This window comes from Chelonoidis abingdonii, chromosome 2 (genome assembly GCF_003597395.2).
Source record: "Chelonoidis abingdonii isolate Lonesome George chromosome 2, CheloAbing_2.0, whole genome shotgun sequence".
Lineage (NCBI taxonomy): Eukaryota > Metazoa > Chordata > Testudines > Testudinidae > Chelonoidis > Chelonoidis abingdonii.
Genome location: NC_133770.1, coordinates 219,314,421 through 219,329,113, shown reverse-complemented (window position 1 = coordinate 219,329,113; position 14,693 = coordinate 219,314,421). Strand labels below are relative to the sequence as shown.

The 14,693-nt window shown below is 42.4% G+C and overlaps 1 protein-coding gene across 1 annotated transcript in view; it reads right to left on the bottom strand.

The window, feature by feature from the left end:
- TAF4B (TATA-box binding protein associated factor 4b) overlaps positions 1-14,693 on the bottom strand; it is a 127,470-nt gene that overhangs the window by 74,796 nt on the left and 37,981 nt on the right. The window contains exons 7-9 of the mRNA XM_032799054.2: positions 10,641-11,156; positions 6,815-6,950; positions 6,033-6,138 (exon numbers count right to left, since the gene is read on the bottom strand). Coding sequence (XP_032654945.1) covers positions 6,033-6,138; positions 6,815-6,950; positions 10,641-11,156 — 758 coding nt within the window. The remainder of the gene's footprint in view (positions 1-6,032; positions 6,139-6,814; positions 6,951-10,640; positions 11,157-14,693) is intronic.

Sequence of the window (14,693 nt, the reverse complement as noted above, 5' to 3'; positions counted from 1 at the left end):
CACGAGGGGAACCGCCGCTCCGGCACTGCCCCCACGACCTGGCGTTTTTACAAAGAGCTGGATGTGATACTTGGGGGCGACCCCACCACCACTCCAACCACCACGATGGACACTTCAGAGTGAGGGGAGGAAGAGGAAACCAAGAGTGAGGGTACTGGAGTGGGGGGAGACACCCCAGAGTCCCAGGAGGCATGCAGCCAGGAGCTCTTCTCAAGCAAGAGGCAGCCAGTTGCAGCAGCCGGTACTTGGCGGAGGACAAACAGAGGAGCGGGTTCCCAGTAAGCAGCTTTTATTTTCAGGATGGAAATTTTTCAGGAGAGGGAGGGAGGGTTAGGGCTGCATGCATGTATGCGTAGATGTGGAATAGCGCGTTGATGTGGTCTATCACGTCGCGGTAATCGGCCTCGGTAATCTCTTCAAAAGTTTCAGTCAGAGCGTGGGCAATGCGCTTGCGCAAGTTTATTGGGAGAGCCACTGTGGTCTTTATCCCAGTTAGGCTAACGTGTCCACGCCACTGTGCCACGAGGGGTGGGGGGACCATTGCAAGACACAGACAAGCTGCACAGGGGCCAGGGCGGAATCCGCATTGCTGTAAAAGACCTTCCTGCGCTTCCCAGGTGACCCACAGCAGCGAGATATCTTCCAGGATCAACTCCTGTGGAAAATGTTGGGATAGTGTTCAGTGTAGGTGCCCCCTGCAGCTGTTTGCTTTCCCCAATGCACGGAAACCCAAGGACAGTACAGCCCTGAAGCAATCGGTCCCCCTTACTCACCATTTTGGGGCTCCCGTGGGTTATGTGCGCTCTCTTTGGGATGGGAAAATTATGCTATTGTGAAGAATGTTACTCCTTAACTGTGTGGGAATAACTGTCTGGTATAAACAATGCTGCCTCTGTTAAGTGTTGCATTTTTTACCTTTCCAGAAGCAACCTTGAAATCTCAGCTTCCTGTGTTATCAACAGCTCATGACTATAAAACCTCCAGAAGAAGCCACGAAAAAGCCAAGACGACCTGCTGCAAACAGTTATGGTGCGCTCTGTCACAGAGAATCAAAAAGTGCAGGACTGGAGGGAAAGGGAAAGCAGGATCCGCCAGAAAAACGCAGCGGACAGGAGACAAGCACACAGCAGGCTGATAGCTCTGGTGCCGCCAAGGGCAGACTCTAATCAATAGGCGCTCGATAGCTTGCAGGTGTGACAAAGCAATACCGCCCCCCACCACCACCCCCCGCTCCTCAAAGAAGCTCTCTTCCTTGTGGCCCCAATATTCGCTTCAAACCCCTTCCCCAGCATCCAGGTTCTTACCACCACAGCTGCCTCCAACACTTGTTACGTTCACCAACCCAGCCCTGAGGAACTACGTCATTACCCTCTGCATTCAAACCCATCCCTGGCAGTATGCCATCCTGAAGTGCAAGCAGTCGCATTGCACGCAAGACTTCCAGACAGGATATCTCAAACTGTAGCATAGTAACAGTTCCCCACCCACCACCTGCCTTTTAGGTTCCCAAAAAGTTTTGGGTCTGTCAACAGTAATTTTCTTTTCTTTTTTCAATATGAATTCTTGGCTTTGAAAAACAGTCTTTTTATTGCAGAATTCAAAGATACCTATCAGCCCAGGAAGAACAGCGGCTGCAAGTTTACAGTATTAGGAACAGTTCCTACTAACATTGTCACACTCGCACTTCTCGCACTCCGTGCAAGGCACTCCCACAACAAAATTACTGTTTCATTTTTCGCTTCAAATTCCTCTCCTCAAGGCATGGCGCTAAATCCTTGCAGCCTGTAGGTGGGTCCTTCTTAGTAGCCCTGCTCTCTGCTGTGCAATTCAGCCTCCCGGTGTTGAACCTCTCAGAGGTCATGCTAGACTGTAATCTTTCACCCTTCCCTTCACAAATATCATGGAGGGTACAGCACGAGGATATAACTGCAGGGATGCTGCTTTCCCCCCCAAGTCTAGCTTCCCAAACAGAGATCGCCAGCACCCCTTTAAACAGCCAAAAGCACACTCCACAGTCATTCAGCACCAGCTCAGCCTGCAGTTGAACCGTTCCTTGCTCCTGTCACAGTTCCCTGTGTACGGTTTCATGAGCCAAGGCATTAACGGGTAAGCGAGGTCTCCAAGGATCACAAAGGGCATTTCAACACCCCCTACCGTGATCTTCCAGTCTGGGAAAAGAGTCCCGGCCTGTAGCTTCCTGAATAGGCCACTGTTCCGAAAGGCACGTGCATCATGCACCCTTCCAGGCCAGCCTGTGTTAAAGTTAGTGAAACGCCCACAGTGATCCACAAGTGCCTGGAGAACCATGGAGAAATATCCTTTTCGATTAATGTACTCAGATGCTAGGTGGGGTGGTGCCAGAATAGGAATATGCATCCCATCTATCACCCCTCCACAGTTAGGGAAACCCATTTGGACAAAGCCATCCACAATGTCCTGCACATTTCCCAGAGTCACGGTTCTTAGCAGGATGTGATTAATGGCCCTGCAAACTTGCATCAACACGATTCCGACGGTCGACTTTCCCACTCCAAACTGGTTCCCGACCGATCGGTAGCTGTCTGGAATTGCCAGCTTCCAGACTGCAATAGCCACCCGCTTCTCCACTGACAGGGCAGCTCTCAATCTCGTGTCTTTGCACCGCAGGGTGGGGGCAAACTCCTCACACAGTCCCATGAAAGTGGCTTTTCTCATCCGAAAGTTCTGCAGCCACTGGTCATCATCCCAGACTTCCATGATGATGTGATCCCACCACTCAGTGCTTGTTTCCTGAGCCCAAAAGCAGCGTTCCACAGTGCTGAGTATTTCCGTGAATGCCACAAGCAAGTTCGTGTTGTACGCGTCACGTGACTCTCTATCATCGTCGGACTCACCACCACTTTGGATCCTAAGGAATAGCTCAACTACCAAACGTGATGTGCTGGCGAGACTCGTCAGCATATTCCTCAGCAGTTTGGGCTCCATTTCCCACAGAAATCACGCTGCACAGAAACTGTTGAGAGTCGAGATGGCGCCAAAGTGGACAGAAATACAGGGATTGCTGGGATGTGAAGCAATGAACCATGGGGCGATGGGACAGGAAGCAGAATGACTTGCATCCTCCGCCCCCTTCCCACAACCCATCGCGCCAGAATGAGAAGAGGTGCTCTGTGGGATAGCTGCCCATAATGCACCACTCCCAACACCGCTGCAAATGTGGCCACACTGCAGTGCTGGTAGCTGTCAGTGTGGCCACACTGCAGCACTTTCCCTACACAGCTGTACAAAGACAGCTTTAACTCCCAGCACTGCACACCTGCAAGTGTAGCCAAACTCTAAGCCACCAGACGACTTAACAGAAGTTCATGCTGAAATTTGGTGCTTAGATCCTTCAAGGATGGGTTCTAATGAAAAACTTGCATCTCTGGTAGCATTTCATACTACTTAGTCCAAATGACTCTCTCTCATCTAACTTGTAGTTTAGTATTCAAGTAAGGGACTGACAGAACATGTGGCTAAATTATAACATGTTTTTCCTCATGTAGTGTAGCTCTACTAATGTAGCCATTGCTCTAAATAGCCCTGCCAATTACTAGTTTATATGATACATTCAATTAACTTATTTCAAGTAGGGCATTATGTAACGAACTCCAGTTGAAAATTAAAGGCACTCACAATATAGCTAACAGAAGGTAGATTCTGGCTATCACCCTGAAGTATTTTCAAGTTATTCCATGTAGTGGTCGTACTGGAAGACTTGCAAGACAACATCTATATATAAAAGAACCAGCAATACTTTTCCACTATAATTTCTCTTAACACTTTTACACTAGGTATTGTGTTGAATCCCTGAGAAATAGCCCTTTTACCAGTCAGAAGAACATGGCTAAAGATGTTAGTCTACCAGTACATTGGCAAAAAAATTGCACATACACGCTGCTGTCTGCTTATATCTACTTGAAGTTGAGACTCTCACAATATTTGTTAAATGGGAATGAGTCATGCAATGTAGATATACTTCACTGTGTGAACTTGAATATATTAGACAAAAAGTGAATCTCTGGCACCCTCTGGTGTTTGACTATGCCTGTTTTCCTCTTTTCAATCTTTTATTTACTCCATTTTACTGAAGGGAGACAAGAAGGCTAGAAAGAAACACTTAAATCTATCCTACATTATATTGACCCTGGGCTACTAATCGAAATAAGCATATGGCCTTTAAATCCTACCAAGGTGAGACTGCTTCCTTCTCTCTACCAAGCTTATCAACCTGAAGAGTGAGCAAGAATTCTACCAGCACTCAGACGTCAGAGTGAGACCACCAACAGATGCAAATAGCTGTCAGCAATGTGTTCTGCGAAGGCCCCTCAACAATGCTTTCTTGCTCCTACCCTTTGTCTGATAGGGCCCAAATTTGTTAGCCTTTCAGACAAGTGTCAAGGCCCATCTTTTCATATAAGTATTTGGGGAGGACTGTCTATTTCTGCAGTGGTCTATGGTTAATATAGTTATAAATATATGTAGAGCCATTATATATTTTTTTTCAGTTCTGTAAGAGCTTTTTAGTGAGGAGGATGATAAAGTAGCAGAAAAAAGAAAAAAGAAGTGCCAACATTAGAATTGGAGATTTCAATTGTTTAAAAAATATTTCTCAGGTGTTTTCTTGAAAAGTGCACACAGTAGTTTCAGGGCACTCAATTGTTCCATGACATCTATTGTAAGAACAGGGGTCATTGGCATACTGTATGCTCACGATTTTCTGAAATCCTATTATCTACACCCCCACATTATCTGAATCCCAGCATGCGGCACAAGGAAGGTGTTGGGATAATAGAGCAGAAATCCTCGGCCATGGGGGAGGCCACCCTGACATTGAATGGCTTTCAGGGTAGTGTGAGGAGTCCCCTGAAGACTTGCTGTCATGGGAGGGAGGGAGCAGGGCTGTTCCTGCACTGCCACCAAGCTGGTGACATCTGACCCCTGCAGGCATAAGATGCAGGCAAGGCTGCAGGACCCCAGCAGGGCAGAGGAGAGTCCTAGCCATGGGTCTCTGCTCTGCAGCCAGGACCCACAGGCTCCCCCCAGCACTATGCACCTGCAAAAAATCAAGAGGGCAGGAATGGCAGCAAAGGAAGCCCTCTGCAGCCCTTAGGTTCAAGTCTGATTTAAGTCGGAAGTGGAACTGCTTTTGTAGTCTCCATCTCCACTTCTGTTCCAACATTAATTTTCAAGAGGAAAACTGATTTTGTATAACGCGACCTGACAACACGAATTCGGATACAGCACAGTAAAGCAGCACTCCAGGGGGCGGGGCTGCACACTCCGGTGGATCAAAGCAAGTTTGATATAACGCAGTTTCACCTATTACACAGTAAGATTTTTTGGCTCCCAAGAACAGCATTATATTGAGGTAGAGGTGTAGTTCTGAAATTTAAGGAGTTACTGGGACTAAAATCTTTAAGAATTCTAGTGACCTAAAGGGCCAGGTATTTTGCTAGCCACTACAATCAGAAGTTTAGCAGGAGACTTCTCTCTACCTAAAAGGAGCAAATATCTAAGAGGAGGTAATAAGAGATTCCTTAAAAGCTCCTGGCTGTATTGGGAGGTTACCAGTACAGCCCAAATTACAGTTCAATGGTATCTGGCTGTTTGGACTGAGCAGAGGTCATTTTTAGTTTAACCCCAACTATCTAACAAAAGATAATAGTGCGAGCTACTTAATGCTCATCTCATAGGGCAAAGCATTGACATGCCTCCTCACTATAAAAGCATCATCATTAAAACACAAAGTTATCAGGCCAACACTGTGATAAATAGAATGCTGACAAAAACCCAGACCCAACAGTACAATTCCCATACAATTAATCCAAGTTTCTCAATTTTCAGGTCAATGTTTTTAGGTTCTCCCCTCTACCCCATCATTAAGAGATCCATCAGAAATCTCTAAATTATTTACTGAGGCGTCATTCCGTGTATCTATACTGCTGTCTGTTCCTTTTGTTGAAGTCTTGTTTCCTACAGCCACACAAACTTCTGGTTTTGTTTGTTTTTACCTGAAGGTTGTTGTTCCATTCTCTTTTATTTTATTTTTCTGAACAGGAGATGCTTGAAGCGACAGAATTTTGTTTCCTGGCAGTGTAATTTGTTTCAGAACGGAACCTAAAACACAGCAACATGCCACAATGAAAAACAAAATCCAAGAAAGATGACTGCTTATTCAGTACATATTCTAAACAAAAATCTTTGTTGCAGGCTGAAGAACCAATTATATCCATTTGGAAACCAGACACTCAAAAGTACTACGTTCTACATATTTTGCATGGCTAATAAATTAATATTTTCTTCCCCCTCTTAATGAAATAGTGTTTCACCGTCATATTGCTAACCTACATAGGGTCACATATCCCAGTGCGGGAATAAGCTAGCCGAGACAAAACTGAACCCAAAATTTACTAAGTTATATGTTAAATTAATTTGCACCAGTAGAAGTCTCACTTAATATCATGAAGCACCAAAAAGAGTTTATAGAAGCAGCATCAATTTGCTGGAATGAGCATACTTAGAGTACTCAAAATAGTAAAACTACTTATCTTTTAAGTGAAATGTTTTCTCAACAGGCAAGGTGATGGACAGAGTACTCCCAAGGCTCTGAGTATACAGTTCCAAGCAACTTCGAAAGACACTCATATAATTTTACCATAATTGATTGGTTTGAATACATTATTTCCTTTGTCCTTTCAGTGTCATTCTAATATCTAATGTTATGACGAAGCATTTTCCCACCTCTGTTTAACACAAACCAAAAACCCGCAAAAATATAGAAGTCCAACCCTACCTGCAGGAAACTGGTTAGTCTGAATTAGTGTGTTCAATGGCATCCTTTTTTCAGCAGGTTTCTGGAGACTCAGTGTTGCTGTTTGTGGAAGCGTGGCCACTTGTTTAACAATGCCTCCTGATGGCTGCTGGACTACCTGGAAACAGTATATCCAATATCAAACATGGAAAGAGCTAAATATAGAGAGACATGAATCCTATCAACATGCTCATTCAACCAAAACTGCTCGGGGACATGCATGCATGTCTAGATTTCACTTTAAGAAATACAGCATGCTCATGAAACTACAAATATACTTTGTCTTGACAGGACAAGTAAACCTACCAATTCAAACTTGTAGTTAGCAGCACTGACTTGTTTGGAGTGTTAAAACTGTTTGGACAACAGACATCTCATCCCTAGTCATGTTGCCTGTTTCCAATGGCTGTATGAGAACAGTTTCCTAATGCCATATAATTCATTCATTCAGGCCTTTAATTAATGAAACTGGCATTAAGAGCTATCAATAGAAGATTGAACTTGTTATATGGATTCAAACTATCACACGATTCAAAAGAAAGCCAGCATTTTTTAATTCACAATGCATTTCATAGCTATTCTTAAGTTGTCTTTATATATATATATAGATAGCTGAAGACTATATGCATCTACAAAAGTGTTAGTACAGATGATTTGAAAACCATGTTTTTTCCTGCATAAACTAGTTTTTAATACATATTTTTTGTACATTAGAGGACCCCTCAAGTCCATACTTCTGCTGTGACTGACAAGTACTATCCAGCAACACTTTCATTGCATGCACTCTTGGGAGTGCTGCAACAACTGCAAAGGAGAGTTGTGCTATACCAAATGGTCTGACCCAGTATGGCAATTGTCATGTTCAAACAGATTGTTTTGGTTCTCTTTTCAGGGGCATTTTTGTTAGACAGGTATTTAAATAAAACCCGGTTAGCGTGATTTCGATGCTACATAAACAGGACCTACATGAGACTTTACTTTTCAAAGACACATACAAACGTTTTCCAGGCTCATCACTTTGTTTCCTCTCAGAGCAGCTGATGAAGTTTGACATAAGCAAGCAAAAGTTTTATTAGTTACTCTGTGAATATAGCTTTCCTTGCCAATGGAATCTGGCTTGTAACTTCTAATCTAGATCTTTGCAGATGATATGGAATAGAAGTGATTTAAAAAACCACACAAAGACGACCAAGTACAAATTGTAAGATTTTTCCACCAAGACACAGACGGTACATCCACACTGCAGCTGTGAGCGAGTGTCCCAGCACAGGCAGACTGACTCACGCTAGCAGGGCCAGAGCTAGTGCACTAAAAATCGCAAGGTGGACATTGGAGCTCAGATGGAAGAGTGGGTTCTCAAGCCCTACCAACCTGGCGCATAAGGAGTGATGGATAATAGGACAAAAGAGGGGGTAAAAAAGTCTTTCCTTCAGAAAAAGCCTGTGAATCAGAAGGTTAGTGTTGCATCTAAAAGAACTGATGTAAAGAATGGGATATGGCAGAAGAGAATGGATCAACTGACCAGAAGCAGGGGTCCCAGAACAGGGCAGGGGCCAGGAGGCCATGGTTCTCCCACTTTTTACTGGCCATAAGGGCGAGCAATGCATGAAGGGGGCAGAGAGGAGCGAACAGGGAGCAGGGCCTCAGGGGAAGAGGAGGCATGAAGGTGGAGGCAGAGCCACGGTTCAGGCACCTGGGCCCCCCTCCCCCCAGTTTTAGGGGGCTTCCTCTGCTCCCGACCAGAAGTATAAAGGATGTGCTGGCAGTAGAATGACAGCTCTACACACTGTCTCCTGCTCTCAGGGTTGGAAGTGCTGGGATGTAGGACGTGGAGAGGAAGAACGGGTAACAACCCTGCCAGCCAATTAAGTAGTGTTACTGAGAAACTTCAGAAAGGAGACCCTGCTGGAAGGACTGCAAAAATACACTAGCTGTGTAAGAAGCTGAATCTCCATGTTTTTCAGGACCTTGCACATGCTAAAGGGACTATTTTCCTTTGTGTCTTGGTCAGCAGAATGGCAGCCAGCAGCAGCGAAGAGGTTGACAAAGTGGGCTATAAAACCAGGATGTAAACAGAGCCCTGTGAAATTGTTTATTTTTCATAATTTATTTTTTGGGAATTTCATTTTATCCATGCAGGGGAGCCCTGGTCCTGCTCCCCGGGGACGGGGGGGCCTACAAGTGTCACATTTCATAAACAGCTTAGTCCCATAGTAGAAGCTATTCAAATGGCCAAGTTAAAAAGCAATAGGCTAACTTCACCCGTTCACCTCTCTCAGGAAGGGCCAGAACTTTGAAATAGCCAGAGTCTAGAGGTCTGAGCACTAGACACAACCAGAAACTTGAAGTTTGTGCTGGATGTAACTTGACTCCTTGATGAGTGGGAAAATAGTTTAACCTCAAGGTTGAGGCCCCTCCTCGCTCCTCGCCTACCCCAAATGATTAAAACAGGGATAATGTCTCCTCATATGGATGTTACAAGAACGAAATGAATGAATTGAGAGAATGAATAATGACTATACACTGGTTAAGGCACTCACCTGGGAAGTAGGACACTCAAGTTCAACTCCTTGATACAATAAATATTTAGTGCATAAGTAGTGAAACAATTTCAACAGAAGAGATGGAGACAGTCCCCGCCCCTTCCAAATACATTGTAGCCCAGTGGTTAGGACTTTCACCAAGAAAGAAGGGAGACAAGTTCAAATCTCTGCATCACACCAAGAAGAGGGAGGAACTGAACCTGGGTCTCATATCTCAGATGAGTGCCCTAAACAATTAGCCAAATTGGCCTCAAAATGCCCCTGTATTTAGGGAACCTGTGATGCATGTTTCTTAGGCTTCTCCTTAATTAAGATTCTTGAGAAAAAAAGTTAATATTGGGAGCTTCTTCTTAAATGATATCACACGGGATAGTTTATGTACCCTGTTCTAAAAATAACCAAAATACCCAACACATGCACTGTTGAAGACCCAGGGCTGGACAAGAAACTCAGAGATAAAGAGAATCTCTCTCTTTAAACATTATTCTTTGGTAACTTTAATAATTAGTTGAGTTTCTTTTATAATATTAAAAACTTAGAGACAGGAGCTTACTAAAATAGTTCAGCCACTTAGCTCTGAAAGCATCATGTACTTCTACATGAGTTAGTTTGCAGATTTCAGTTCAGTCCGCAGTGAACAGGAATCCACACTACAATCCACAGTATCAATACTTCTAGGAAAACCCCAGGACAGAATCTTTAACATGGAGATAGGACTCCTTCACCTTTAGAGTGTCTGTCTGCCTAAGGATTGAAATTTTCGGTAGAACACCTATTAGGGCATTCAGCTATACCAACACTTGGCTTTTTTCTTTTTCCTGGTAAAGAAAAAATTCTCCTCTTTTTACTATGAAATAACCGTGATAGCATTAGAAGTCAGGAGCTGAGACCCCTCCTCAAATCCTGTTGGGGCAATTAGCATACCTTGCAAAATCAGATCCCAAAACAAACACTCAGCTCAGAATAAAATTCACGTTCACTACAACTACTTGACAACACCCAGATTTGTGAACTAGAACATTAATTAGCAGTAAAGTGTCTTCATCACTACACTTGCTCTCCCTTACATGTTAAAACAGCTGCAAACCATAATACTCAGAAGCAATATATTTAATTTATCAAGCATAACAGAACAATGTCTCAGGGAAACCTGAAGTAGCCCATTAACTCATCGCAGAATACACTTATCTAAAACATTTATACTACTTTAGATCAAAAAGTACAATCTAAGATCTGAAGACAAAGGCAGAGATGTTTAATCTTACCAGCTGTTTCACTCTAACTGCCTGTTGACCATGGATTGACTGTGCCACAATAGAGTTGGGCTGAGTAATTTTAATACTGATCGGTGTCCCAATGACTGATTTCATAGGCTGAAGAGGGGTTGTCGTTGTTGTCACCACTGCAGATGCAAAGATTGGTTTAACAGCCTGGAAAGAGGCTGTTGCCACTGCAGACGTGGGGACTGGATTTGCAGGTTGAAGAGGGGCTGTCACTGGTTTCACAGTCTGGAGGGAGGCTGCTGCTGCTGCTGTCATCACTGTTGAGGAGGGGACTGGTTTTACAGTCTGAGAGGCTGTGACCACTGTAGGAGAAGGGACCAGTTTTATGGGCTGAAGAGAGGTTGTTGCCAGAGCTGAGGTGGTCATGACTGTGGAGGAAGTTGGTGCTGCAGAGATACAGGTAGAAACAGCTGCTTGGGTTGTAGCCTGCTGCTGAATACACTGCTGGATAAAACTCTGGGCATTGGGCATTAACTGCCGTAAGGCAAGCATACTTTTCTAGAAAAAAAAAAGACAGTAGCAATCATAATACTGTGAATACCTTTTGCAAGTTTAAGAACTACATTAACTTCGAAAAATCAGTTGAAAAGTAATCTTGTTTCATGAGGAAGACAATAAATTTGTTATTCAGAATTACATACAACTGCTGTCAAAACAAAACAAAAAACAAAACATCATGCATAATGCAATAGTTACTAGCATATAATGCGCAATAGTCAGAAGTGATCCACTGCATCCCCCCCCATGGAATAAAGCCCATCTGATATTCAATTAATTAAGTTTCCTTTTAATTAGTTACCTTTCATTTAGTAACTAGGCTGCAGTCCATGTTTCACAATGAGAATAATTACACTGCTTTTGATCTTTGTTTCAAAAAACAGTAGCTTATTCATGGCATTGTATTTATTCCATTAAATATCTTACACAGAAGCAAAATTTTGTGACAGTTTAAGATTCACCTGGAGATTCACCCATATTCAGTTTTACACTTCCTGTAGTGAAATATGCCCATTCAGTACAATTCTGATATTGTTCATATATGAAATGTCATTTATAGCACATTTTAATCATTTATAAAATTTTGGGGCCCAATAAAGTGTTAGCTTCATACTGGAAGGGAATAGCCCTACTATTCTTTATTCCCCAAAATTAGCAGACAAAAGACTTACCTTACTTATTACTAGAGTAACACATTTAATTTTAAGTCTGCATAATGCATTATCTGCTTTGTTGGCTGGTATATTTGGTTCAGATTTCCTAAATTAGATTCTGATAAATCATCTTAGTAAATGTCTCAAACTTTTAATGAGAACTTCAAAGAAAGCAGCTGGTGGAAGTTTCTCTTTCTAAGGGATCACCTAATTATGCACATTTTAATATATGCTTCCACTATCTCACATAAGTGAGCATCATTTAGCTAAAGTATTCAAGTTTTTGCTCTATTCTACTTGCAAATCATTTTTCCTTTAAAAAACCCAAAAGATGTAAAGCATTCACTTAAGTGGCATGTGCAACTAACATACAAAGGGGCATTACTATTATTTGTTAGAATGATTACCATATAATAAGGGTTAATATTTCTATGATTTCTGTCTTCAACTAGTATATTTAATCTCTTATGTTTATTTGCTTTGCTTCCCATCATAAGGCATAACCTTGCTCATTGTGAGAGTCTAAAGCCTGATCTACACTTAAGTCTTACTGACATTACTTAGGGGTTTTATTTTTTGCCAACATTGTTACACTGGCAAAAGCACTAGTGTCGATGCAATTCTATCTGTATAAAGGCGCCTTATACATTATAGCTTTTTTCAGGCGAGGGAGCTAGGGGGAAGGAGGGGACTATAGAGGCATGAGTACTATTGTACAACTTCACCCATACTAGGGGAGGTTACTGCTCTAATTATGCTAGTATATCGTAAGCATAGTGGAGAGTAATTTGCAAATTAAGTATAGATAATCCCTAACTGTTAACATGAGGATTATGCTAACAAATTGAGATGTCTGGCTACTTTTCACCTTTTGGTGGTTACAATCATAGAACTGGAAGGTATCTCAAGAGGTCATCTAATCCAGTCCCCTGGACTCAAGGCAAGATTAAGTATTATCTAGACCATCCCTGACAGGTTTGTGTCCAACCTGCTCTTTAAAAAGGGCTTTGGAGCGCCGGCTCCAGCTCCTGGCAAAAACCTGCAGCTCCACTGCTCTGGAGCCACTTCGTGCTCCAGCTCCAGGCTCCGCTGCAAAGTCCTGCTTAAAAATTCCCAATGATGGAGATTCCACAACCCTAGGCAATTTATTCCAATGCTTAACCACTAACCGTTAAGAAGTTTTTCCTAATGTCCAATCTAAACCGCCTTTGCTACAATTTAAGACCATTGCTTCTTGTCCTATCCTCAGAGGTTAGGAAGAACAGTTTTTCTCCCTCTTCCTTGTAACAATCTTTTATGTACTTGAAAACTTATGTCTTCTCTTCTACAGACTAAACCAACTCAATTTTTTCAGTCTTCCCTCATAGATTATGTTTTCTAGACCTTTAATCATTTTTGTTGCTCTTCTCTGCTTGAGATTTCAGAAGCTAAAAAGTAGAAAGGAGCATAAACTCTGGCAAATTAATTGTAAAAATATAATTAGGAAGACCAAAAAGAATTTGAAGTACAGCTAACCAAGGATTCAAAAAGTAATAGCAAAAATTTAAGTACCTCAGAAGCAGGAAGCCTGCTAAAGAACCAGTTGTGCCACTGGACGATTAGGATGCTAAAGAAGCACTTAAGGATGATAAGGCCATTATAGAGAAACTAAATTAATTCTTTGCATCAGTCTTCACCGTTGAGAATGTGAGGGAGATTCCCAAACCTGACCCTTTTTTTAAGGTGACAAATTTGAGGAACTGTCCCAGGTGTCCCAGACTGAGGTGTCATTAGAGGTGGTTTTGGAACAAACTGATAAAACAAAACAGTAATAAGTCACTAGGACCAGACAGAATTCAGCCAAGAGTTCTGAAGGAACTCAATGTGAAATTGCAGGACTACTAGCTGTAGTCTGTAACCTATCATTTAAATCAGCTTCTGTACCAAATGACTAATATAACTAATATGACGCCAATTTTTAAAAAGAGCTCCAGAGGTGACCTCAGCAATTACAGACTGGGTAAGCCTGACTTCAGTACCAGGCAAACTGCTTGAAACTACAGAAAAGTCAGCCACAGATTAACATAATTTCTTGGGTAACAGTCAACATGGTTTTTGTAAAGGGAAATCATGCCTCACTAATCTACTAGAATTCTTTGAGGGGATCAACAAGCATATGAATAAGGGGGATCTAGTGGATGTAGTGTATTTAGATTTTCAGAAAGCCTTTGACAAGGTCCCTCACCAAAGGCTCTTAAGCAAAGTAAGCAGTCATGGGATGAGAGGGAAGATTCTCTCATGGATCGGCAACAGGTTAAAAGATAGGAAACAAAAGGAAGATATAAGTGGCCAGTGTTCACTGTGGAGAAAAGTAAACAGTGGTGTCCCCCAGGGGTCTGTACTGGGCCCAGCCCTATTCAATATATTCATAAATGATCTGGAAAAATGGGTAAAGAGTGAGGGGCAGAATTTGCAGATGATACAAAATTGCAACAGTTAAGTCCCAGGCAGACTGCAAAGAGCTACAAAAGGATCTCTCAAAACTGAGTGACTGGGCAACAAAATGGTTGTAAATTTTGATGTTGATAAATTCAAAGTAATGCACGTTGGAAAACATAATCCTAACTACACATAAAATGATGGGGTCTAAATTAGCTGTTACCACTCAAGAAAGAACTTGGAGTCATTGTGGATAGTTCTCTGAAAACATCCAATGTGCTGCAGCAGCAGTCAAAAAAGCTAACAGAATGTTGAGAATCATTAAGAAAGGGATAGATAAGACAGAAAATATTTTATTGCCTCTATATAAATCCACAGTATGTCCACATCTTGAATACTGCGTGCAGATGTGGTCGCTCTATCTCAAAAAAATATATATATAGGAAAAGGTTCAGAAAACAAAATT